Source organism: Lepidochelys kempii, chromosome 13, assembly GCF_965140265.1.
Source record: "Lepidochelys kempii isolate rLepKem1 chromosome 13, rLepKem1.hap2, whole genome shotgun sequence".
NCBI classification, from domain to species: Eukaryota; Metazoa; Chordata; order Testudines; family Cheloniidae; genus Lepidochelys; species Lepidochelys kempii.
Genome location: NC_133268.1, coordinates 40,113,060 through 40,138,788, shown reverse-complemented (window position 1 = coordinate 40,138,788; position 25,729 = coordinate 40,113,060). Strand labels below are relative to the sequence as shown.

The 25,729-nt window shown below is 46.9% G+C and overlaps 1 protein-coding gene across 1 annotated transcript in view; it reads left to right on the top strand.

The window, feature by feature from the left end:
• Window positions 1-14,150, top strand: part of LOC140896674 (immunoglobulin lambda-1 light chain-like) — a 165,663-nt gene extending 151,513 nt beyond the window's left edge. Inside the window, exons 5-9 of the mRNA XM_073308646.1 lie at window positions 1,247-1,304; window positions 9,065-9,355; window positions 10,801-10,860; window positions 12,785-12,901; window positions 13,382-14,150. Of these exons, the coding sequence (XP_073164747.1) occupies window positions 1,247-1,304; window positions 9,065-9,355; window positions 10,801-10,860; window positions 12,785-12,900 (525 nt within the window). The 3' untranslated portion in view covers window position 12,901; window positions 13,382-14,150. The remainder of the gene's footprint in view (window positions 1-1,246; window positions 1,305-9,064; window positions 9,356-10,800; window positions 10,861-12,784; window positions 12,902-13,381) is intronic.
• Window positions 14,151-25,729: the final 11,579 nt, after the last annotated feature.

The window sequence follows — 25,729 nt, the reverse complement described above, 5'->3', positions numbered from 1 at the left end:
ACACACTTCCTGGCTTTGAATAATGTGTCCTGCAAGGATAAAGTCCTGTTTTTAATCCTCTGTCTTGGCATGTCTACGGAGCTCCTCTAGAGACCTATTCTTCAGCAGGCTACAAACAATGTGGATACAGATAAACTGATCTTCGGAAAAGGGACCACTGTCAAAGTAGAACCAGGTAAGTACAAAGCTTTGTATGTTTAAAATTACACTAGAAGGGAAGGGGAGCATTGCTACGTGGTTCCACAAAGAAATGATTTTGCTTTCTGGGGTTTGAGAGGATTTTCTTGCCAGCTGAAGACTCAGCTCTGGATGCTCAGATGCATTGCACAGCTCCATTGGACCGAATGGCCCATAATCCCAACTAGTGTAAACCAGCTTCATGCCATAGGAGTCAAAGGGCCAGATGCCTCCCCAGTGTACATTGGGTGTGGCTCTATTGGAGTGAGTGGACCCGATCGCGAGCTGGTGCATATTTGTGTAGCCGCCGTGGAGCCAGTGGTCTAGATCCTTGGCTCGTATCTATTGGCGTAGCTCTACTGAAGTCGATGGCGTTACACCGGTACACACTAGCTCAGGGTGTGGTAACCTGAGCCAGACTTGGTGTAAAAATGCCTCAGCGCCACTGAAGTTCCGTGGATTTGCACGGTTTTAGGTCAGTCTCAGAACGCAGGCCCCAGGGTTCAATGCTGATGCGCGAGGTGGGTTTTGCGATGACTCTCTAACTCTGTGGAGTATGAGAAACTGATTTTCGGGAAAGGCACCAAAGTGACTGTGGAACCAAGTAAGTAATTCATCCCCAAAAGGAAGCGTGAGTGTTTTTCATCTTCCTGAAATAATGGCTCAATAACCTCGGGGTGAAGTTTTGAAAACTGCCTAAGCAACTGGGATGTCCAAGTTCCTTCAGAATGAATGGGAATTGGATGTCCAAATTGCCCGGCTGACGGGGAAAATGTCACCCAGGAAATTTAAGGTTGTTTTAGAAAAGTAATTAAAGTTTTCAGAGAGGGTTGAAATATGGGGTGAATCAATGGAACAACTTTACAGCTTGTTGCTGGATTTCTTTGTCTGGAGTTTCTTGGGTGTAAACTGAAGAAATTGGATTAGGTGGTGGTTGTTGATTTTTGTTTTGGAAAGTGGGGCTCTAATTTAAAGGGAAAAAATCTGGGGTTTGTGAGTCAGTTCATGGAGTTCCAGCATTCCTCTGAGAGAGATGGAACATGTAAGTTTTTGTAGGGACCCTTTGAAGTGTGTTAACACATTGCCCTTGGTCTTTGGGAAAGGCACTCAGCTGAGAGTTGAACCAAGTAAGTATTTATCAAGTGTATTTTTCAGCTTCTGGGGAAGGGTAAAGTGGTTGAAAGGTTGATTTTATTGTTCAGAAATATCCAGCTGTGTATAGAAACTGACAGCAGAACAGTCCTTGGTTGATTATGGGTAAAATTTTCAAAAGCAGCCATGGCTTAGATGCTCAAAAGTCTTATGTGCCTAACTTCCATTGAAATCACCTAGATACTTAATGATTGTCAGTCAGTCCCATCGACTTTCAATGAGGCTTCAGCTCCTATGATACAGATTTAAATGTATTTAGGTGATAAAGGCTGTTGAAAGGTGTCTAGTAAGATTTTTCAAAAGCACCTACATATCTAACTCCCATTGAAATCAATGCATCTGGACAGGTTTGAAATCCCCACCAAGTGCCTATCTACATCTTTCAGAGTAACAACCAGCCGTGTTAGTCTGTATTCACAAAAAGAAAAGGAGGACTTGTGGCACCTTAGAGACTAACCAATTTATTTGAGCATAAGCTTTCGTGAGCTAAAGCTCACTTCATCGGATGCATACTTTCCACAGTATGGATCCGATGAAGTGAGCTGTAGCTCAGGAAAGCTTATGCTCAAATAAATTGGTTAGTCTCTAAGGTGCCACAAGTCCTCCTTTTCTATCTACATCTTGAAATACCTATAAAACCAGCCTAAATTAACCTAAATACCTTTACAAATCTAGCTTGTGGGTGCTTTTGAAAATGTTACCCTTGAAAACTCAATTCCCATTAAAAATAACAGGATTTGGGTGTCCAAATCCCCTAGGCAACTTGATATGTTTTCAACTTTTTGCATGCTCCATGAAGGAGATTTGCAAAAAATGCTGAAGGAAGATAGGAGCGCAGTTCCCTTGGCACTTTGAAAAGCCTCTCCTCCATGAACACAGCACAGAAAGCGTCCAGTCAGACATACAGCTGTATATTTGAAACCTTGTTTGGTGGCGTGGGTTAAGGAATAGTTGGATATAGGGAGAAGCCAAATATTCTGACTGCATGTTTGCATTTTTTAACAATCTTGTTTCATCTTGATTTTTTTTCGAGAACACCGTTAAAAGAAGTGATAAAACATTGCCTTGAGGTGGCAGGTACAAGCTATTGTGTTAATTAGTGAATCTAGAAAACGTGTATACCATTTGTGTCCTTGTTGCTGTTAAAACCCAGTCCAGTGAATTCCTAGCATGAAAATATCTGCTAGTCCATCTTCATTACAATCAGACTGGCCAGATTTCCAGCTGGTGTCAATCAAGAAAAATCCGTGAGGCCAAATGCTCACCTGGTGTAAATGGATGTAGCTCATGTGAAGTCAGTGGGAGAAGATCCCCAGCTCCTCAGTCACTGGGCCAGATCAGCAGCTGGTGTAAATTGACATAACTACAGAGAAGTCAATCGGGCGGTGTAAATTGCCAAAGCCCTGTCGATTTTACAGAGCCTCAGATTACAAGTCCAGAAGGGGCCACTGTGATCGTTTAATCTGACATCCTGAATATCACCCACCACAGAACTTCCCCAAAATAATTCCCATAGAATATCTTCTAAAGAAACATTCCTTCTTGACTTAAAAATTGCCCTTGCTGGAAAATCCCTTGGTAAACTGCTCCACTGGTTAATTGCCCTCAGTGTTAAACTATACACCTCATTTCCAATCTGCATTTATCAACTTCCAGCCATTGGATCATGTTAAACCGCTTTCTGCTACATTGATAAACCCATGATCAGATATTTGTTTCCTATGCAGATACCTAGAAACGGTGATCAGATCACCCCTTAGCCATCTCTTTGTTGAGATGAACAGGTTGAGCTCCCTGATTCTGTCGCTATAAACGTGTTTTCTAATCCGTTCATCGTTCTCCTGGCTCTTCTCTGATCCCTTTCCAATTTATCAACAAAAAGAAAAGGAGGACTTGTGGCACCTTAGAGACTAACCAATTTATTTGAGCATGAGCTTTCGTGAGCTACAGCTCACTTCATCAGATGTAGCTCACGAAAGCTCATGCTCAAATAAATTGGTTAGTCTCTAAGGTGCCACAAGTCCTCCTGTTCTTTTTGCGAATACAGACTAACACGGCTGTTCCTCTGAAACCTGTCAATTTATCAACCTCTTTCTTGAATTGGGAACAGCAGAGCTGGACACAGGATTCCAGCAGAGGGTAAACTAAACTTTCTCTCCCCCCTTTTATGCACCCAAGGCTGCTTTAGCCCTTCTGATCTCTCTAACACAGCGCTGCCAACCCGCCCCCCCCCCCCCCCCCCCCCCAGCATCTGTCCCAGTTCCGTTGCGCCCGCAGCGCAGCTGGCCCGCGGCTCAGCGCCTTGGCCGCGCGGAGCTCAGACAACGCCCCCAAGGGGCTCCCCGCGAAGAAAGCGGCGCCGCCCTCGGGGTCCGGAGCCGAGCTGTGTTCCTGCACCGAGAACCGCACACAGAAGAGGGCTAGCGAGGCAACCCGGTTTTGTGCTGCCGCCTGTAACGGTGTCCAACAGCCCTCCTCTTCGGCGGCGGGCCCGGCTCACCGGGGGACCCGGCGCGTATTTGTTGTGTTTTAAGGTCTCGGAATCACCAGCGCCCGGGGCTAAGAATTTTTTCGCATTCAGGTGACTGAAGTTAGGCGCCCAGGCGTCTGCTTTGGCCCCTCGTTAAACGGGGTGAGCTCGGCGCTCCTCAGGGCCGTCTCCAGGCGGAGAACTTGGGCAGGGGCCGTTGTGCGCTCAGGGGAGAAGCCGCTTAGCCAGCCATCCAGATAAGGGTTCTGGAGCCTCGGGCTGGCACCGGAGCCTTGGCCTGTGTGGCTATGCCGGGGCTTTCTAAAAGAGCCTAGGTGAGTTAGGCGCACAAGTCCCACTGCTTTCAGCACCTCGTTCTCTGAGGCACCTTTGAAAATCCCCGTCTTAGACCTAATCCTGAGCCCTCACCTTAAGGTAACAAGTGTCTGTGGGGTGAGTTTGGGCAAGTCCTAAATGCGATTCCGTTTCTCCATCTGTGAACTGAGGATAATGAGACCTTATCTCGTTGGAAAGCTCTCAGAGATTCGTGTATGGGAAGCACTGTAGGAGAGCCAGCCATGATCTGTTACCATTATTGGTTGAGAATTCACCCCGGAGACGACCAGGGTGTGTTGTGGGGGTGGAATTTCAAACGTTTTTCCTTGCAAATAACTTAAGACCAAAAGGATGCTGGAAACTTCTCTCAGTTGGCAGAGATTGTTCTTTAGGGTTGACACTTTCAAAGCCTCTGAGTGGATTTGGATGCTAAATGGTCATTAATATGAACAGGAATTAGGTGCTCAAATCTTTGAGACCCTCAACGTGGCGATGTAGTGTATGCTTCATTTCCCATCAAGTGTTTTAGCCAGGTGTAAAATATCAGGGAGTATTTGTCAACCTTCAGAATACCTCCCTGGATGATCGCCACGCCTCAGTAGAGCTGGAAGGTTCCTACACAGCCATTTCCCCTTTGTTAGGAGAGGAATTAACCCGTTTTCCGTGGGAATGGAAGAGCAGTTGGTCCGGGCTAGGTGCGTGCCAGAGACAAGCTGCAAGTGCCCGACACAGGGCTGGGACTCGGTGTGAGAATTTAGCAGTGTGTTTACCACCGGGAAGCTCACGTTTGGAAATGGGACTAAACTCACAGTCCAGCCAGGTGAGCGGGGGCAAAAAAAAGTTTGAAGGCTTTTCATAAACTGAGAGTGAAGGCTGGGGTCTTGCAAGGAGCCGAAGGGACTTAGGCGCCCAGCTCTAATTTAATATCAATGGGAATTGGACACCTAAATCCTTACAGTTCCTTTGAAAATTCCAGCTTTGGGGCAAGACAGTGACACCCTGATGTTCCTGAATCCCTTACTCTGCAAATCACCGCCTTGATTTTAGCAGGGCCATGCACAAACTAAGGTGCTACTCAATGTGAGTAAAGTTCTCAGAATTTGGCCCTTAGATTCCAGAATGTAATCCAGAAATTCACAGATTTCAGAGCACTTTCCAATCTCCAGTTTTTTGAAGAGCCTTGTCACACTGTGTGCGAAGTGCTCATTATTTAATATTTGGGAAAGGCACGACTTTGACTGTGGAACCAAGTAAGTGTTCATCTCTCTCACCCTTTAGTCTGCACCTTTTCCCAGCATTACATTAATTTTTCCTTTCAAAAGAGAGAGAAATAAAGGAACTGTTCCTTCCCTGGCAGTTCTGGCGCTACAAAGAGGTACAAAGAGAACGTTTATATATATATATATATATATAACCCTGTTTTCATTCCCACTGTTAAAATCGTTTTTTCCTTGCACTGGAGAAGAATGGTCTCCAGGCTGAATGGAAAGCAGGCCCACTAATAAATATAGCTGGCTGGAAATGTTTGACCAACTTTTTAAAAAATTGAAAATAAACATCCCCCCCACCCCCAACCCCATTAGGTTCAAATCTATCAGCTGCTTTGAAAACATTCAGGGTTCTTTTTTGTAATTTTGAACGATCCATTGAATCATGTTTTAAATTGAGATTTTGACTGACATTTTTCCTTTCCTGAAACCTTCATGTTTTGAGGCTATGAGACATTTGTATAGCCCTTTTGATAATGTTATTGCTAAAAGTGAAGAGAATTCTTCCTGGGAAATAAAAGGGAGGGCATTTCCAAGCCAGGAAAATGGAGACACAGTTGAAACAGATGTCCCTGTTTCTACTGGTCCAATGTGAGGCCGAGAAGTAGTTACAATCAGCTGAATTTTCAGACTGAAGTGATGTGAGAGGCTTCCTGTTCAGTAGGGTTTAGGACAAACTCGGCAGTGATATGACAGGCGAGAAAGCGCTGAGTTTGCAAGGCTGCCGGTGGGACTTTTGGACGTGGCGTTAAGCTTTTGGTTGAGCCCAGTAAGGAACAGCTAGGTTGTATTGTCGATAGTGTTTGATTCCCATTGCCTCAGGCCAATGCGTATGTAGCGTCTCCATTACACGGGTGCAAATCAGGCTTCCTCTGAGCGCAGGCCCTGGAGTTGTGTGTCTGGCCCTGCAGCACGGTGCATGGGAGACCAGAGCCCTGACTTTTGGCAAAGGCACGAGGCTTTCTGTTGAGCCCAGTAAGTGTCAGTTTTGTTCTCTTTTCCATGTCCGCTGGCGGCGTCGCTCCGGGTCCTCAGCTGGTTCAAAGCGGCCCAGCTCCGCCTTCAGTGCAGCCACGCTGGCTCTCGATCATCCAGGAGTTTGACCCATTGTTTCCAGTGCCTCGATAACGGGGCATGCTGAGCCAGGGGTTATAGTGGGCGAGAAGCTGGATGAGAGTCAGCAGTGTGCCCTTGTTGCCAAGAAGGCTAATAGCATTTTAGGCTGTATAAGTAGGAACATTGCCAGCAGATCGAGGGACGTGATCATTCCCCTCTATTTGGCATTGGTGAGGCCTCATCTGGAGTAGTGTGTCCAGTTTTGGGCCCCACAGTACGAGAAGGATGTGGAAAAATTGGAAAGCGTCCAGCACAGGGCAACAAAAATGATTAGGGGACTGGAGCACATGACTTCTGAGGAGAGGCTGAGGGGACTGGGATTATTTAGTCTGCAGAAGAGAAGAATGAGGGGGGATTTGATAGCTGCTTTCAACTACCTGAAAGGGGGTTCCAAAGAGGATGGATCTAGACTGTTCTCAGTGGTAGCAGATGACAGATTAAGGAGTAATGGTCTCAAGTTGCAGTGGTGGTGGTTTAGGTTGGACGTTAGGAAAACCTTTTTCACTAGGAGGGTGGTGAAGCACTAGAATGTGTTACCTAGGGAGGTGGTGGAATCTCTTTTAAGGTCAGGCTTGACAAAGCCCTGGCTGGGATGATTTAGTTGGGGATTGGTCCTGCTTTGAGCAGGGGGTTGGACTAGATGATCTCCTGAGGTCCCTTCCAACCCTGATATTCTATGATTCTGTGAGATTATCCCCTCCTAAAGCCGGAGTGACACCATTCCAATGAATCATGTTCCCACTGGGGAAGTGTGGGGAGAGTCCGGCTTTGATGATTTTTATGACTGTAAGTGGATAGGAGGCTGGTCTGACGAGCTCTTAGATCGCATTTCGCACGGCGGTTCTGAGGGCTCCGTTTGCACAGTCGGGCTCGTTCACACACAGGGCTACCAGTCAGTCTGCACAAGACCGAGATCACGGAGTCGGGCTGTCAGGAGTACAGGATAGGCCCGAGAGCAGAGAAGAGCTGTGGCATGTAGCTGGTTTTTTTACTGTAAGGTAAATTAACAAAATATCATGGAGACGCGAATGGAAAAGCAGCACAATTAGTGTGGAAATCCATCGCTGTTAGGGCTATTACTGCGCTCTAGCTGGTGTAAACGGAAAGACTTCCCACTGAACTGAGTGCTGCTGCTGATTGACACCAGCGGGGGATTTGGCCCATGGATAGACTAGCGAGATTAGGTCACTTCACACCACCCCACTGAATCCCATTGCTCTATGGCTGATTGACACCAGCTGGTGTTTGGTCCCTCTGACTTCAGTGCAGCAATGTGGGTTTGTACCAGATGCAACTTGGTTTTCCTTCATATTTACAAAATTGTCAACATCTGCTTCCCACCTCAGACAACCCTGGCCATGAGCAGTTACACTGCAGGCACTGACAGGGGCCCTGTACCCCTCATGCCGTTCCACGTTCACTAGGTTTCCTGGATATTCACCTTCATGAAACATTCTGAGACAGCAGCATGAAGTGGTCTGATGAAATCAGATTTGCTTGCTTTTAAAGTGCCATAATAACGCTTCTCCAGAGAGGGTTGTGTTCCTTGATCCACTGGCACATGGGAAACGCCTTTAAAAGGTGCCCTGAGAGTTGCAAAATATCCTTATAACTCTTAGCAGAGTTGCAAAAGCCCCTGTGGAACTCGGTAACTGTGAATTACTAAAGGATTTCTGGGTTTTGCCACCGTTCCTAGGAGTGGTACGTTACTCCTGAAGTAGAGTCATGACTCCTTGTAGAGCCAGGAGTAAAAGAGAGCAGAATCGGTCACCCACTGGCATAACTTCCTTTCTTGCCGTCATTGCGATCCTTATGTGGTTTGGCCACATCAGAAAGCGGCGGAACATGAAGGACCTTCCCGCGTGGGCATTTATAATTTCAGTCCAGGTGCCAAGATGACGCCAAGACAGGATTAAATTATACTGTTGAGTTTTATGCTACAGGTGTACAGGGTTTGCTAATTTTAAGGCCCGCTTGTTAAAGACTGAGGCTCTTACTCGGACAGGAGAGGCTCGTGATGCATGTGAGTTCTCACCAATATAAGTAGGTGTTACGGACCTAGGGAACATGGGGATTGTTTTTGATATTCATATCAATGTCCACTCTTGAGTTTTCAGGCCGGGCTTTTGAGTGCATAGCTCCTTTAGTCTCCTTTGAAAATCACAGCCTTCGTCCCCATCTCTCTCCCCGTCTCTGTCTTCTGTGGTCCCTTCTTCTGTGGTCCCTTCTGCCTTCAGCACCTCTGGCTGATATTTTCAGCAAGGATTCCAGCGAGTGAAAGTTGCACCTAGAATTACGGTCTTTAAAAAATACCTCAGGTGATATTTTCTCCAATTACCATCAGCAGGGCTTGTATCCAAACCCGCAATGTGGAGATGTAGCGCTCTACATCCCATCACCATATCCAAAACTTCCCATTGCTATATCTGACCCAGAGGCGAGAGACTCCATAGTCCATGACTTTATTCTATGATCCTTAACCTAACTCTCCCTCCCTTTAGAGTTTAATCTAATTAAATTATAACCCTCAATTATTTGTTTTCAGAACATAAGGAGATTTCCCCTCCATCTGTCTTTGTTGTGAAATCGACAAAGCCAAGAGAAAATGATGGCAACAAGTTGACGGCGGCTTGTTTAGTTAAGGATTTCTACCCCGCGAACATAAGCGTAAGCATGAGTCAAGAGAAAGAGGTTGTATACAAATCGAAAGAAGGCATTCTCTCTTCCAATGGGAAATACAGCATGATCCAGGTGATCAAGGTTGAACCTAATGAAGAAGTGAAGTGCTTTGTTAAACACGAAGGAGCCTATACTAACCAGACAGAGCCTCAATCAGGTATAGTTATATGGTCCAAATGTGAAAGTTATCATCGCTTGCCAGATGCACCCTATTTCATGGTGCGTCGTAGTCCTAAATTCAAGGATACCCACCCCTCCCCAGGAAAGCTGGATAGAATTTCTAATGGGAGCTAGGAGCCAGATGTCCAGTGGTGTTTCTGTGCCCAAAGACACAGAGAGGTGCACAGAAGGGCTTTCAAAAGCACCTAAGCAGTTCCTTCCTAACTCAGTTAGGGCCAGATTTTTAATGGTAGGTGGGCTCCCAGTGGGTGTCAGGCACTTAGATGTTTTTGAAAAGTCCAACTAGGTGCCTAAATCCCTTTAAAATCTCACCCCTCTGTGACATTTCAAACAGCATCTAGACACCTAACGCCCATTAATCACATAAGGCTCCTGACAGCATCTTTAGTCACCTTTGTAAATCTAACCCTAGGTGGGAAATGTGTCAAACCCAATGTTTCTGCGTTGAAAAGTGACCTTTTAAGAACATGAAAAAAATTCCCCATTTACTCTTTCGTGAATAATTGTGTGTCATTTTAATCAAAGTTTTTAAGGAAAACATTCTTCACAATATTATTGAAACTGTGATTGGAATTTTCAGAAAAGTAAAGTGGAGTTTAGCTAAACAAAAATTTTGGATTATATTTTTGATTTAAAAACGAAGACCATGACAAAGTTTTAAAAAATAAAGCCTGCCTCGGTTTTGAACTTAGCAATGAAATTAACTTCAAAATGTAACTTTTTCTTGGTGAAAGTGTCTTTACATTTTTCAGCCGGTGCTCCTTGAAAATATTTCTCTTAGGGCTTAGATTTTCACAGCCACCTCATGGATTTGGATGTTGAACTCTCATTTACTTACATGGGAATTGGGACTCCAAATCTCAACCTTAACTTGTGATCCAACTCCATATAAAGTCTCCTATTGACACGAGTAAGACTTAGATTCGGTGTTTAATGGAAAAAGCACTTTGTTCCATCCAATTAATGAGGGCTTTTCAAATATTTTGTTTCAAAACCTTTCCTTGGTGGAAAAAAGAATTTTTTTAAGCATGGATTTTTACAGAAAGTATCGGCATTTTGAGAATATTTTTTATTTTTAGTCAGGAAAAAAAAAGAGATGTTTTCCCCCCAAAAGGCTTTTGTTCTGGGCTGGTTTTAGCTGATTTTTTTTTTTTTTTTCAGTTTTCAGCTAAACTTTTGGGCTAGAATTGTTTGGGTTTTGGTCGCTGAACACCAAAGCACAATGTTGTGTTGTTTTGACAAAATGTCGACTTTTTCTGTGGGGAAAAATCAAAAAAATGTGTGACCAGTTCAAAAGTTAATTTCAGCCTGATTTTCAGGCATTTCCATTCACTCATTACTGGGTGCGGGGAGGTTGTATTTATCATTTGTTTCATAATTGTTTTAATTGAGCTCTATTTTAATTTCTCTCTCTTTCGACAGCTCCCATTCAGGCTCCAATCAATAACACTCAGTGTGAACCTTCAGATTCCACTTCCGAAGGTTAGTTACGAAAAATAAAAGGAAATATAATAAAGGGCCAGTGGAATGATGTTTGTTTGAGGGTGTGGATTCAATGCAGATATTTGACAATGGAATTTCTGAGTTGAAAAATAATGTTTAACTTTTGACTCTTTACTGTCAGTTTGTAGTTGCTCTTTCCACGCAGCAGTGCTGGTGACCCACAAACGTTACTAATAGGGCCCGACCAAATTCACGGCCCTGAAAAACACATCAGGGACTGTGAAATCTGCTCTCTCCCCCGTGAACTCTGGTCTCACCCGTGACATCTGCTTAGTGTAGGGGAGGGGCAGGGCAGGGAGCTCTTGCCATGTGCCCAGCTCCAGATGCTAGCCCCGACCGGGCTGGGGAGGGACAGGACTTCCTTTTCCCCAAGAGGGACCGCTCCCAGGGCTGAGTCAGACCCATCTCGGAGAACCTCCCAGGGCGGCAGGAAGCTCTGTGGCTGCTGGCTGGGAGCCCAGCTCTGAAGGCAACCCTGCCATCACCAGCAGCACAGACATGGAGGTGGTAATACCATGACCCCCCCCCAGCAATTGCCTTGCAACCGCCCCCCCAGCCCACTTTTGGGTCGGGAGCCCCACGGTTACAACACAATGAAATTTCAGATTTTTAAAATTCGATGACTGTGAAATTGAGCAAAATGGACTGTGAATTTGGGAGGGCCCTTGTTATTCATGGAGTCACCTGTCTGGGGTGGCTCATGACCATGAGGACCTACTTCAGGGCAGACTGTCAAAAACAGGGCAGACACCCCCGACTGGTGGTGGGTTGTATTATAAGATTTCAGCAACTCAGTACCAAATGTGAACTCCTGGATCACTGTACCAGTCTTACCATGGAGTCACAGACAGTCCCTTTTGATGCTCCAATCTATCTTGCCACCCAGACAAATGGGACTGAGTGATAAATGGTCACGTACACCAAAAATCGCACCAAACTCAGGTTGCTTCCATCCCAAGAGACCAGTCACTTACCCCTAGAACAATTGGTACCCTAGATCTTACACCAAAGACAACGCCTGTAGCCAATCCTGTAATAAACTATCAAAAGCTTTGTTAACGAGGAAAAAGAGCGTTATCTCCAGGCTAAAGCAAGCAAACATAGACACACCAATGAATTACCGGCTAATCCTAAGAGTGGCAGAGTTGTAGTGATCTGTCAATTCAAAGTGTTTTCAGGGCAGACCAAGGAGGCAGAACTCTCTGCCCTTCAGAGTTCAAACAGCTAAAAAGATGGAAAATTTTCCGGTGGACTTGTTTTATTTCCTTCATTCAGCTTCCAAGCCCACAGGCTTCCAAGCTTCCTTCCAAGTAGCATTTCTCGGGTGCGATGGGGCCACTACACAATCATTTGTATTGCAAAGGTTCTTGGTGGCCCATCTGAGTGTGATGGTGCATCTGAATGGGCAGAGGTTGTAAATTCAGGGCAAACATTTTTCAAGTTATAAAGCAAAACTTACATCTTTTCTTACAGCCATGACAAGTGAGACTAATGCATTCAGCACCTTAAAAGCATCTCCTAAACTCTAAATCCTGGAGACATTCTGAGAAGACTATTACCTATTTTGAGCAAAACTAATAAAGAGGTGACCTGGTCTGGTCTCCAGCTATGAGTTTGTCAGTTCTTAGCTAATGCCTGCAGCCTGGGCAAGAACTGGCATCTGGCCTGCCAGCGTCACACATGGGCTGAATACAAATGAAAACCATAGTCTGAATAAAATAAAGAAATGCTACTTTATCTATCTGTACAAAGTCTTTCTTTCTTTCTTTCTTTCTTTCTTTCTTTCTTTCTTTCTTTCTTTCTTTCTTTCTTTCTTATAATTTTTATTGAGGTGTTTCCCACTTTCTGCTGATATAAAACCATTTGATCCAAGAAGGTGCCTCCCTCCTTTTTTTCCCCACAGAGCCAAACATGGAAAAAATGAACATGCTGTCAGTGACTGTGCTGGGCCTGCGAGTTCTGCTTGCCAAAAGCATCGCCTTCAACATGCTTATGACTGTCAAGTTGTTCATTTTCTGAGGTAGGAACTCTTACTATCATCATGTCCATGCAGGGGCTTGGGGGGTCATTGTTAAGGATTTTCAAAGGAATTATGGGAGTTTTGGGATACAAAATCCCATTGAAATCCAATGGGAGTCACTGGGCCAATCTCCAGCTGGTATAATTCAGCTGTAACTCCACTGGACGTGATGGACCAGATCCCCAACTGGTATAAATTGTCTGCACACCCACTGATTCCATTTGCGGATGCAGATTCTCAGCAGCCTTCAGAAAGCAGGGCCATGGTCAAGCGCCCAGAATGAGAGGTTGCTTTTGGAAATGTTGGCCTACGGTGCCCAAAGTCACACAGAAAGCCTGGGAATCCAGCACAGATCTCCTGAGTCAGAGTCTGGGACATCAGCCATTACAGATCATCACCAGAGTGTAGACCCTAGGGTGATGGTCCTAGTGAAATGAACAGTGTCCAGAATGTCTGAGCACAGATCTGTCATTTTCATAGGTTGTGAGGAGTGAACCAGCAACGGGCTGAAGACAGGAGACCGGGACCAGTGCCAGAGACTTCAGTTGGGGCGGATTCCCAGCTGGTGTAAACCACTGTAATGCTATTGGAGTGAGTTGGAACAAATCCCCAACTGGTGTAAATGGCCTGTCATGCCCTCCGAGTCAATGGGCCGCACGCCCAGCTGCTGTCAATTGGCGACTTTAATACATCTATACCAATTATCACCTTCTTGGGATTTGTCCCTAGATCTTCTTTTCCATGTTTTAAATTATTCAATTTTTTCGGTTCCCCATTCTCTTCATTGCTAGTTAGTTCTGACTCTTAAATGATGTATCACAAGATAGTAAGTACTTGTATTCTTCTTCAGTCTTCTGTTTAATAGGAATATTTAGCGGGAAGTTTCCCTACCACAGTATTACATTGAGGCTTCCAAATCCCTTAGGCAGCTTTGCAGAATCTTAGTTTGATTTTTTTTCACTATATAAAAATACTGGTTTATTGCTTAGGAAATCCATTCATAGCTGAAGCATTTTATCATTTTAGAGTAGAAAATTTGCACCAGGTCTGTCACTGGTATAAATTGGTGCAACTCCATTGACTTCAACAGAGCTGTGCTGACATACACCAGCTGGGGGGGTGACGGCCCATGTCCTCACGTTATTTGTGATAGCTGGTCAGTTCACCTCGGGGATCTGTGCATTTATATGAAACTGGTGGTTGCAGCTTTCTGTGCTTATTATGGAAATAATAAAGGTGATTGTGCAAAGGGAAAGAAAGACCCTTTTTTTTACCCTCTGTCTTCGGCGATTCTGAATTCATTCTAGTTATGGGTGAGTGTTTGGGTCTGAGCTCATCACCAAGGATTTTATTCAATGGCCACTGAAGTCCAGGGGTTACAGCCATGAATTTCTGTAACTTGAGTTCATCTGCCTGTGGATTTGTTGCAAGAAAAACACTGCACAAAACTGTTCCCACTTTCATCACCAAGGGTGGGATTTTGAAAATTGCATTTTGTAGTTAGGCAAACAAAGTTCACTGAAGTCAATGGGGGCTGTGCTCCTAATCCACGTAAGTGCTTTTCACAGTCCAACCATAGAGGTGGTATGAAGAAAAAGTAATATTGTTAAAAGTTTGGATTTTTCAAAGGAGTAAGGCATGTAGCCCCCACCCCTGTAGCTTTCAATAAGATTTGGGCATCTAACTCCTTTGGCCCCTTTGAAAATTCCAACCAAAATATTCTGGATATTCTTCCATCCTACAAAAAGAGACACAGAGATGCACACTAATACACGTGGGCATACGCACACGGGTGTGCAGGGAATAGTGTGTGTGTGTGAGTGAGAGAGAGATGGGGGTGTAGGGGGATAGGTAGACAGAGATAGAGAGACGGGTGTGTATGGCGATAGAGAGATTGAAAATACAAAGTTTAGAAGAGAACATTTGTTATTTTTTCTGTTCACTGCTAACAGGAAGGCACTAGGAGGAAATAACTTTTGGTGGTTTGCTGGATGATACAGTTGCTACAGCAACCTGGACCAGAGGGTTATTTGTAGTCAAAATACATCCCCTCCCCCACCGTCCTTCCCCTGCTTTATGTCAGTTACTAGCAGGCGCCCAAATGAGGCAGGATGCTGCGGTGACAGCCGCTCAGCTAGTCACGCCATGCAAAACAACAGCCTCATGCTCATTTCAGAAAAACATTTTAACCGCCACCGTCTTTGATGTGATGTTTTTCTGATGCTGACTCTGAGTCAGGGCTGACCCCAGGGCCCCAGTTGGAGGCTAAGAGGGGCTGGGCTGTAGGATGAGCTCTGGGGCAGGGTCAAGTTCAAGGTCTCAGTCGTTAGCTCCATGGGGCTTAGTGGCCCAGGATACCTGAAGGAGCCTACAGCTCTGGAATGAGGACCGTGGTCCTCCGGCAAAGTGGAACCATCTGTCATAAGGATGATCACTTCTGTAACATGGACACAGAGCAGCATGAGACATTTTAAAAATATCTCCTTCCCTCCAAAGCCCTTCCAAAACAGCACTCCACCACAGACACAACTCTCCTTGGAGCGAGGAGGAGAGAGAGAAAAGAAAGCGCGTGTAACAGATGTTAGTCCCCTTGTGCTAGGGGGTGCCCTGCTGCCGGGAATGATGTGGGGGTTCAGTGGAGGGGGTCTCCCCCAGAGTCAGTGCTGACCCCAATGTGCCAGTGTGGCAATAAGGGGTGCTGAGCTGCAGAAAACTAGCAGGTGACAAGGTGCTGGAGCAGCCATTTTTGAAAAAGAAAACGGAGACCCAGACCACGTTGGCTCATGTAAGATGCTGTAGCAGAGCAGGGCAGGGCCCCCTTAGCTCCTGCCTCTGCTAGTTTCACAAAGTCACCCTGAGACCCTGGCGTTAGTCAGCACTGGTGCAGTTTATTCACAAGCTTGTTCCCACCACCGTTTCAGCCTATACAGTTGGCCCTTCACCGTCTGCAGGCAAGAATCATAGAATACCAGGGGTGGATGAGACCTCAGGAGCTCATCTAGTCCAACCCCCTGCTCAAAGCAGGACCAACACCAACTAAATCATCCCAGGCAGGGCTTTGTCAAGCCGGGCCTTAAAAACCTCTAAGGAAGGAGATTCCACCACCTCCCTAGGGAACCCATTCCAGAGCTTCACCACCCTCCTAGTGAAAAAGTTTTTCCTAACATCCAACCTAGACCTCCCCTACTGCAACTTGAGACCATTACTCCTTGTCCTGTCATCCGCTACCACTGAGAACAGTCAAGATCCATCCTCTTTGGAACCCCCTTTCAGGTAGTTGAAAGCAGCTATCAAATCCCCCCTCATTCTTCTCTTCTGCAGACTAAACAATCCCAGTTTCCTCAGCCTCTCCTCATAAGTCATGTGCCCCAGCTCCCTAACGATTTTCATTGTCCTCCACTGGACTCCCTCCAGTTTGTCACATCCTTTCTGTAGTCAGGGGTCCAAGACTCCAGATGTAGCCTCACCAGTGCCGAATCGAGGGGAATAATCACTTCCCTTGGTCTGCTGGCAATGCTCCTACTAATACAGCCCAATATGCCGCTGGCTTTCTTGAGAGGGAAGAGCTACCTCCCTGCTTCTAATCCCTGCCGTTTCCCTTTCTTTCTGCTCCTCCCTTGGCTTCCTGCCTCGGAGGCTATTATACAGTCCCAGGCTAATTAGGTGGCAGCTGTCTCTGTCTCCCCAATTAGTGCCAGGTTACCTCCAGCCAGCTCTAATGTATTCCCCTAAATGGGAGCTGGCCTGACAGAGGGCTGAATCAGCAACCCTTTGCCCAGCCCTCTGTCACAAATGCTATTTATAAAATTGCTTATGGTGTATTAAAGGCAATTCCTTTAGGGTAGTGAGTAAAGGTTGGATGCCCTGAGAGATCCCTTTTAGGTATCTCAGCCTTGGTTTATTATTTTTCACTTATTTATTAGGCAAGAACATCCCCTTCCACTGCAGTAATAGATGGGTGAAAATTTGTGTCCTATGTCAGGCAGGAGGTTTCACTAGGAAATACTTTGCCACACTGTGCACAATCGGCCCGTGGAACTCCTTGCCACAAGATTTCACTGGGGTCAAGAAATTAGCAGGGCTGAAAAAAGCCCTGGGCATGTAAATGGATAATGAGAACACCCAGCGTTGCCAGAACAAAGATTACAGAATGGACACGAGCTTTGGAAGAATTAGAAACCTTCCTTCTTCAGGACATAGGCTGAATTCTAAGGGCTGGTCAACAGACAGGGTTTTGTTCCTCTATAACTACATTTGTTCTAAAATCCTTGTAAATGTATGGGAATAACCTATACTGACAAAAGCATCTTTACTCTGATATAAGTGCATGCTCGGAAGCGGGTTGAACTCCCTTAGCTCTGTCAGTGTCTGGTGACAGAGGTACAAAAACCACCGGCAAACTGCGTGTAAAGACAGGGTGGCCCAACGGTTAGGACACTGGCCTAGGCCTGGGGAAACCTTGGTGAAGGTCCCTGTTCTGTCACAGACTTCCCGTGTGAGACCTTGGGAAGCCACTTAGCGCTAGACTTTGACAGGCATTTAGGCGCCTAACGCCCATTGAAATGTGAGGGTGGAGGAGACGTATTGCAAAGGCAGGGCCTTTCCCGGAGGTTTTTGTACAGCGCTGCAGTCAGGCTGTGTCATCGTGGCTCTGATGGCACAGTGATAGGAAGCAGCGTCCTCACTTCCCACGGGAGATATAAGCAAGTGGAAGGTTTTTCCTGCTAAATCATGCTCCACAGCGAAGCGTCCCTTGGCAAAATCAGCATCCCGGGACCGGGAGTTATCCCTGTATAGGATGAACTGCAGGGTGTTGTCAGAGAGCTGACGATACCAGTACAAATCAGGGTTTGCAGCGATAGTAACATAATTGCAAAATATTTTCGTTTGGTTCCCCATCTCCACCGTAAGAGCCGAGGGTGTCTGTGTTACTTGATTGCACAGAACATCTTTGCCTGTGAATATCAAGAAAGAAAACATGAATTACAAGGACCTGTTTAGTTATAAGGAATAAAGGCCAGCTTAACACTGCAATGATGTCTGAAGAAGGCAGCCTTTTTGCCACATTGCTATAACCGCTAGAAGGTGTGAACTCACTGATTAAAAAACACACACATGAACTTCCGTGTATAAAGTGTGGCTCGAAAGCTTGTCCCTCTCCCCCACAGAAATTGGGTCAATAAAAGATATTGCTTCACCCACCTTGTCTCTCTCTAATGAACTTCTTTGTTAATCAGAGTTCATAGGAAAGAAAGGGTGAGAAATAAGCAACTAGGAGGTAAGAAGAAAGAAAGAAAGAAAGAAAGAAAGAAAGAAAGAAAGAAAGAAAGAAAGAAAGAAAGAAAGAAAGAAAGAAAGAAAGAAAGAAAGGCAATACTTACACAATAATATCAGTAAAAGTTTAATTAACACACGGGTTTGAGTAATTTTTTCAGCCATCAGTCAGAAGGATGATGCAACCAAAGTGACTCTCAGTGACCCTGAATGCTTCTTACAGACGGCAGTGGATTCAGGAGGACGCTTCACAAAGGAAGTCACAATAGGGGTGTGTGTGCAGTTGCCATGTTTGTGCGCGTGCTGTGAGTGAACTCCGAAATGGCAAAGATGGTGATCGGTTGGTTAGGTTAGGGGAAAAGCTCAGAGCAAGAATTTCAGCTGCGGTAAATCAGCCAGTTCTTATCAGCGGAGGATGTGGCCTGCAATTCTTGACGCAGGGCTGACATTTATACTAGCAGAGTCCCTCTATGTAGGACTGGTGTTTCTTGGGGGGGAAGTAAAATAAAATAATAAGATACGTCTTGGCTTAGGGCTGGGTTCCTAGCATGAGGTACACACGATAACGTCCGGCTAGTTCAGATGTGACACATGCTGAGGATGTGAAAGGCCCACATGTTGCCCGTGTTTTAGGGTTCGGTTTCTGTGGGACAAATTCAGCTCCCAGTCTACATTTGTGTAGTGATTCTGGGGAGTCTCAATTTTTGGACGCCCAAATTTAGGCACCTTAAAGGGGGCAGAGGCTCAGCACGTTCTGCAAATCAGGCACCTTTTTAGCCATTTCAAGAGGGGCACCCAAAAAGCGAAGCATCCAAAATCCCCAGTCCCTTTTGAAAATGTGAACACTAGCCGTGACATCAATGAGAGTGCCCAGGGCTGGTTGGGAAGGGTGGATTCTCCATGATTTGAAGTCGTTGAATCAAGAGTAAATGGGTCTCTCAAAGCTATGCTGTGTAGCTCACACAGAAGTGAATAGCTTGATGCAGAAAATGTGAAGTGACATTCCATAGCCAGTGTCATGCAAGAGGTCAGACTAGATTAGCCTCCTGGCCTCAAAATCCATGAATCTTCGGAGAACACATGTCTTCTGTGTGTGTCTTTAGACAATAGATCGGTAGTGTTTATTGCCAGACTTCAAGTGGATGTAAAGGATCATTCTCATTGTAAGGTTTGCAAAAAATACCCGCGTTTATATCTCTTTGAGGGATACCCATGTTTATATCTTTTTGACAGAGATTTTGTAGGACCAATTCTTTTCTCAGTGTCTAGGCGAGGTTTGCGGCCGTAGCTCCGCCGGAGTCAATGGCCCAGATCAGCACGTTACGGAGCTGTGTCTGTGTAAACCAGCTGAGAGTCCGGAACAAGATTTTTTGCTCTGTCCTCACCGGTGTTGTCGTCTCTGGAGGACCGGAGTGGAGAAGAGATTTTTTTTTCTTTTTGAAGTCTGGTTAACTGTTTTGTACAGGCCAATCGCCCCCTCTGCTGGAGAAACACCAATTTTCCTCTCTCGCTCAGACAGCTCCGGAAAATAGGTCAGACAGAGACACCCGGACACTCTTCTGTTCGCACCACAAGCGACCGCAGATGTTTTGTTGTTCTGCAGTTGACAAATGTTGCCTTAAGCAAAGCAAGCTATTTTTTGTATGAAGAAGTGAGTCTCTTACCCTTGGAAGGAGACGGGATAACTCATGGGCAACTGACGGACTTGAGGGACATATTCACATTGGGAGAGGTGCTAAGTCACAGAGTTACCCTTATGAATTCAGTAATGACCATCAGTAATGGTGGTCGCGAGTCGGAAAGAGATGGCGATGGCAGAGGTAGAAGGAAGACAAGCAGCAGGTGCCAGTAAATAGCCTTGTTTGCAATAGAACTTCGGGTTTGACTTTTTGATACTTTTATAGGTACAGGAATATGTTTGAACAAAGGGCAAAGACACTGTGTGTGTTCTTTCTTTTTAGCTTGGAAAGGAGATGACTGGGTGGGGGGATATGATAAGAGGTCTAGGAAATCATGAGTGGTGTGGAAAAAGTACATAAGGAAGTGTTATTTACTCCTTCTCATAACACAAGAAGTAGGGGTCACCCAATGAAATGAATAGGCAGCAGGTTTAAATCAAACCGAAGGAAGTATTTCTTCACAGAACCCACAGTCAACCTGTGGAACTCCTTGCAGAGGATGTTGTGAAGGTCACGACTATAACAGGGTTCAAAAGAGAACTAGATAAATTCATGGAGGCTAGGTCCATCAATGGCTATGAGCCAGGATGAGCAGGGACGGTGTCCCTAGCCTCTGTTTGCCAGAAGCTGGGAATGGGCGACAGCAGATGGATCACTTGATGATTCCCTGTTCTGTTCACTCCCTCTGGGGCACCTGGCACTGGCCACTGTCGGCAGACAGGATACTGGGCTAGATGGACCTTTGATCTGACCCAGTCTGGCCTTTCTTATATATGTTCTTATGTAAGGGCTGGAGGTTTGAAAGGAGTATAAGGGTATTGTAGATACCCGGCTGTGACTGAATTTTAATGGAGCTTGGGCATCTGTCCATTAAGCACTTTTCAAACTTCCTGCCTGAAGCCAAATCTCCAAAGGCCACCTCCCAGGCTTTAACCCCAAGAATCTGGGGGTGGGGGTGGGGGAGAAGGAAGACAGATCGGAGAAAGAACAATTCTGAAATGCAAAATGATTTGCCTGCCTTGAGAGATATAAAAACATGGGATGATACATGCCCTGTCAGTCAGCCGCAATATCTGACACCAACCTGTTGTGTTAATGCAAAGGTCAGCAGCAGTCAGCTGTAGCTAAGGTGTCTTTGCCTTGTGGCCTGGTGCATCCTGTCAGGTGAGCAGTGAGGTGCAGCCTCTTGTAAGGTTGGGTTTTTTTCATCTCCCCAAGGGTTTGATGGTGTCAGTGGGTCAATGCTTTTCTGCTTACACCAAACTCTGACAGGTTTATTTTGTAACAGCCCACATCCAAGGTGTCTTGCACCTTCCTCTGAGAGGTCTGTAGGAGATTAGCTGGCTCACTGATGTGATGGGATAGGCCAGTTTCTCCATTTGTGTTTCTTTAACCTGCTCTGTGGCCACGGCCACTTTAACCCAGCCAAGTCCTGGCCGTGCAGAGCCAGGGAGTCCCATGACTCTGGACTGTGTCGTGTCTGGGTATAACATCAATGACCACCATCTCCACTGGGTCCGTCAGGCCCCTGGGGAAGGTCCGGTCGGGGTTACAGCCTTCAGAACAGAGTTGTGCTCCTGAATGCAAGGGCGTGAGAAAATCCCCTGTGCAAATCCTCCTGCGTGGAAAGACAGTGAGATCCGGGGAGTCACGCGAGGGCCTTATTAGACCAATATCTTCCTAGAGACCAAGGCGTCTCCTTCCCGCTATTGTATCTATCTCGCTAACTTACTTGATCTTTTTAAACATTACTTTTAACAGCCCGGGCACAGGTGGTTCTGACCCAGTCCAGCCCGGAGATTAAGAAACCCGGGGAACCCACTAAGCTGACCAGTACAGTGAGCGGCTTTGCTCTCAGCAGCCATGGGATGAGCTGGGTCCGGCAGGCTCCGGGAAGGGGGCTGGAGTGGCTGATCTACTATTATTCCTCGTCCAGCAACAGCTACTCCCCGGCAGTCCAGGGGCGATTCACAGCCTCCAAGGGCAGCTCCAGCGTCTGCCTAACAGGAGCAGCCTGAAGCCCGAGGACACCGCGGGGTATCCCTGGGCGAGGGACACGGTGAGGGGAAGCCGGTCTGAGTCTGAACTCGGACACAAACCTCCCCCGGTGTTAATTGAAAGAAAAGAAGCCCCCAGCAGGAGGCGCTCCGCAGCTACACACAGCAGGAGACCGGCTGGTCTCCCTCCGTTGTCCTCCTTCCCCTGCATCCGCAAGACTGACAACCGGAGAACAAACGGCTGCAAAAGGAGACGGGTTGTCTCTCCTGCGGCTTGTCTTCCTTTCCCAGCCTGTGACTGAGGCAAAGGAAAACACTTAAGCACTAACTCGTAGGTGTATTTTACTTGCTTCTCTCAGGCATGGGGGACGAGCTCCTCCTACTGCTCCAAGTGAAGTCAATTATTGGTTTATTATTTTGTCCGTGGCCCCTAGGAACCAGAGCCATGGATCGGAGGTCTGTTGTGCGAGGCGCTGCACAAACATAGATCAAACAGCCGGAGCCCCAGGCAGTTTACGAACTCAATATAAGACAACAGATGGGAACCTACAGAGAGACGCGGGGAAAGGAACCAATGTGACAATATTGACCAGCATTATGGGCAGTGACCTCAGCAAAAGAGCAGCCTACCAGTCGTCAAGTATTTTTCTATGCTTCAAAGCTCTCCTAAAATCCTCCTCTGCCATGAAGGGAAACACTGAAGTAGCTTTGCCCAAGTTCCTCCCTCCCCTCTCCAGGCAAGGGGCAGCCGCGGGGGAAAGCAGAACTGTCCTTGTTTAAAAGGTTGTGACGGCCCGCAGCGTGTGATTACAAACATTAACGAACGGGCATACCCACAGGTCTTGTAGTAAGAGCGGAATAGATGAAAGAGAAACAGCTGCCAAATCCAGGTGCGTGTCAATAGCCACTATTGCCACGCGATTAATTTAATCTAGGAGAGGTGTTTTAAGGGCCGCATCACCTCCGTATCTCTGCGTCTCACATTCATGAGCCAATCTTAACGTAGAGAAATAAAATTCCCATTGGACAAACGAGGAAACAGTTTCAATGACCTGAGAGCCTAAATCCATTTTTTAGAAGGGGCTTAAATTTCACAGCCTAAATGCCAGAGACAGGGATTAGGGTTTAGGTTCCAAAATAATGTAATTACCCCAAACCCGACTCCCTGAGGCTCCTTTGATTTCCGGGGGATTTGGGTCAGGGCGCTACCCCTCCCCCTCCCTCGTCCTTCTCTCAGAACCGGAGGGCAGCTCATGAGATCACCAAGGGAAGGAGTTTCACGTGTTTTATGGGGAGCGGGGCATGCAAATCAGGGAGACAGTTTCCTGTTTAAATCTGCCCCGTTCTCTGCCCAGGCTGCACCTGGAGACACAATCCGCAGCCCCTGGCTCTGTGCAGTCACCAGCCAGTCCCCTGAGAACTTTCCCCTCCAGCACCCGGGAAAATGAGGTTTTGGCTCCATTTAGGGTTCCTTGCAGCAGCGTTGGAAGGTAATTTTAGCCCCTCACACCATTGGCCTGGCAGGGGAACAGTCTATTCATTGCTCTTAATATTAATGCGCATTACAATGTTCTTTCTATTCCCAGGTGTCCGGTCCCAGACGCTGGTGGAGTCCGGAGGGGATGTGAAGAAGCCCGGAGACTCTCTTCGCCTCACCTGCAAAGCCTCCGGGTTCAAAGTTGGGGACTACGGGATGTACTGGGTCCGGCAGGCTCCCGGGAAGGGGCTGGAGTGGATCTCAAGCATTTATTGGGACTTATGGAACCGCTATTATTACGCAGACTCAGTGAAAGGCCGATTCACCATCTCCAGGGACGATTCCAACAACCTGCTGCATTTGGACATGACCGGCCTGAAGCCCGAGGACACCGCCTGGTATTACTGTGCGAGAGGCACAGCGAGGGAAGCCGGGCTGGGCTCCGACGAAAACCTGCCCAAGGAGAAACTGGGAGCTGGGGGCGCTGCAATTCTGTATCTCGCAGCGGGGAGAGCGGTGACCGTGATAACTCCTGTCCTTAGCCTCCTTTCTGTGACTCGCACGGACACAGGTGCGCACAGAGACTAACCGCAGTGTTAGAAGAGACGAGCCCACAACTCCCCCCCACCCCCCACTCCGTGACCCTCACTCCGCTCCTCCCCCTCCCCCCCCCAATATCCCAGGCTGATAGAAGCGAGAGGAAAGTGTATGAACACGTGGTATTTTAAACCCCTCTCTCACAGCCAGGCTGAGGGTTTTCCAAGCTGCCCAATCCATATGGGCACCTCATTCCTATTATAACCTCTCGGGAGCTTTACAGACCCTCAGCCCGGGGAGATAGGTTTGAATTCCGGACGGAGCCCAGGAGCGCTCGACAGCCAGCTGCCAGGGGCTTTCAAATAGGTGTTCAGGGCTAGATCCACAAAGGGAATTCAGCACCTAACTGCCGCCTTATGTGCCTAAGTCGGACATGCCACCGAGACTCTCAAAGCCTGCACCCTGTAGGCACCGAAATCCCCTAGGTGTCCAGCTGGTGACATGTACTGGGCCTGAAGGAACAAGAAAGCGACTCACTCTACAGCCCAGGGATTAGGACACCCAGGGGAGTCAAGTCCCTGCTCTAATGAGCCTTAATTACTTAGAGCAAGTGCAACAGCCATGTCCCCTTGTGAGCTGATCCCTTAATGCATCAATTCCTAGCCACCCCCCCACCCCCGAAAATTCCATCTTGAATAACTTCGCTCACACCTCAGAAAACATACAGGGAGGGGAAAGAAATAGAGAGAGCAGCAGGCAAGGAGAAAAATAAAACCGAGTTTCCTATTGTGGCTGGCAGTGACCATTCCAGCCAGAAGAAGGGAACAGACGGTGATACCCTTATGTTGACTGGTACATTACACTGTGAATAACCCGTCTGGCAGAAGCAAATATTAGCGGCTGTTTAAGTATTTCTCTCTGGTTCAGTAACAGGGGACAAATCTTCTCCTGGGCTCATATACGCCCCCCGGCGCTACACAGAGACCAGGTGAGCTGCTATCTCTCGACCTTAAGGATCCTTCAATATCCCAACCTCACCTCTCAGGGCTTGGCTACACTGGCAAGTTTTGTCACCAAAACCTGCCTTTTGGCGACAACACAGCAAGAGCGTACACACTGCAATGGGACTTTTGTAGGAAAAAAACACCTGGTTTTGCGACCAAAAACTTCCACCCTTGCGAGAGACGTTTGTCTTTTCCCCTCCCTTTATTATCAACAAACAGCAACTGTAGACACCATGCATTTTATTTTATTGGCCTCCAGAAAGTGTCCCACAATTCCCATGCTGCTGCTCTGGTTAGCAGTTTGAAGTCCGCTGCCCTGCTCCGCCAACCCACCCCTCCCCCTTGCAAGCCCAGGGAATTTTAAATCTCATTTCCTGCTTGCTGGCTTCCCAGGTGAGCATGGCTGGCTATCGCACCTAACACACTCCCACTTGGACCACCGTGGAGCTGTTGGAGTTGATCAATATATGGGGAGAGAAGTCAGTTCTGTCTCAGCTTCGATTGACCCGTAGGAATCGGGACACATATGGGCAAATTTCTCGAGGCTTGTGTGAAAAGGGTTATGATCGGGGGACACAGCAGTGCAGAGCGGAGACAAAGGAGCTGAGGCAGGTGGACCATAAGGCGAGGGAGGTGAACCATCACTCCGGTGGTGCACCTAAGACCTGCCGCTTCTATAAGGAGCTGAATGGCATCCTTGGTGGTGACCCCACTTTCATTGCCGATTGCCCTGTGGAAAGAGGGGTTATCCAGAGGCTGAAATTCTGGAAGAAGAAGTGGAGGTAGAAGAGGAAGTGGAGCTCCCAGCGGGGTTGCCCAGTGGAGCAGGCAGCCAGGAACTTTTCTCCAGAAGTGCTCAA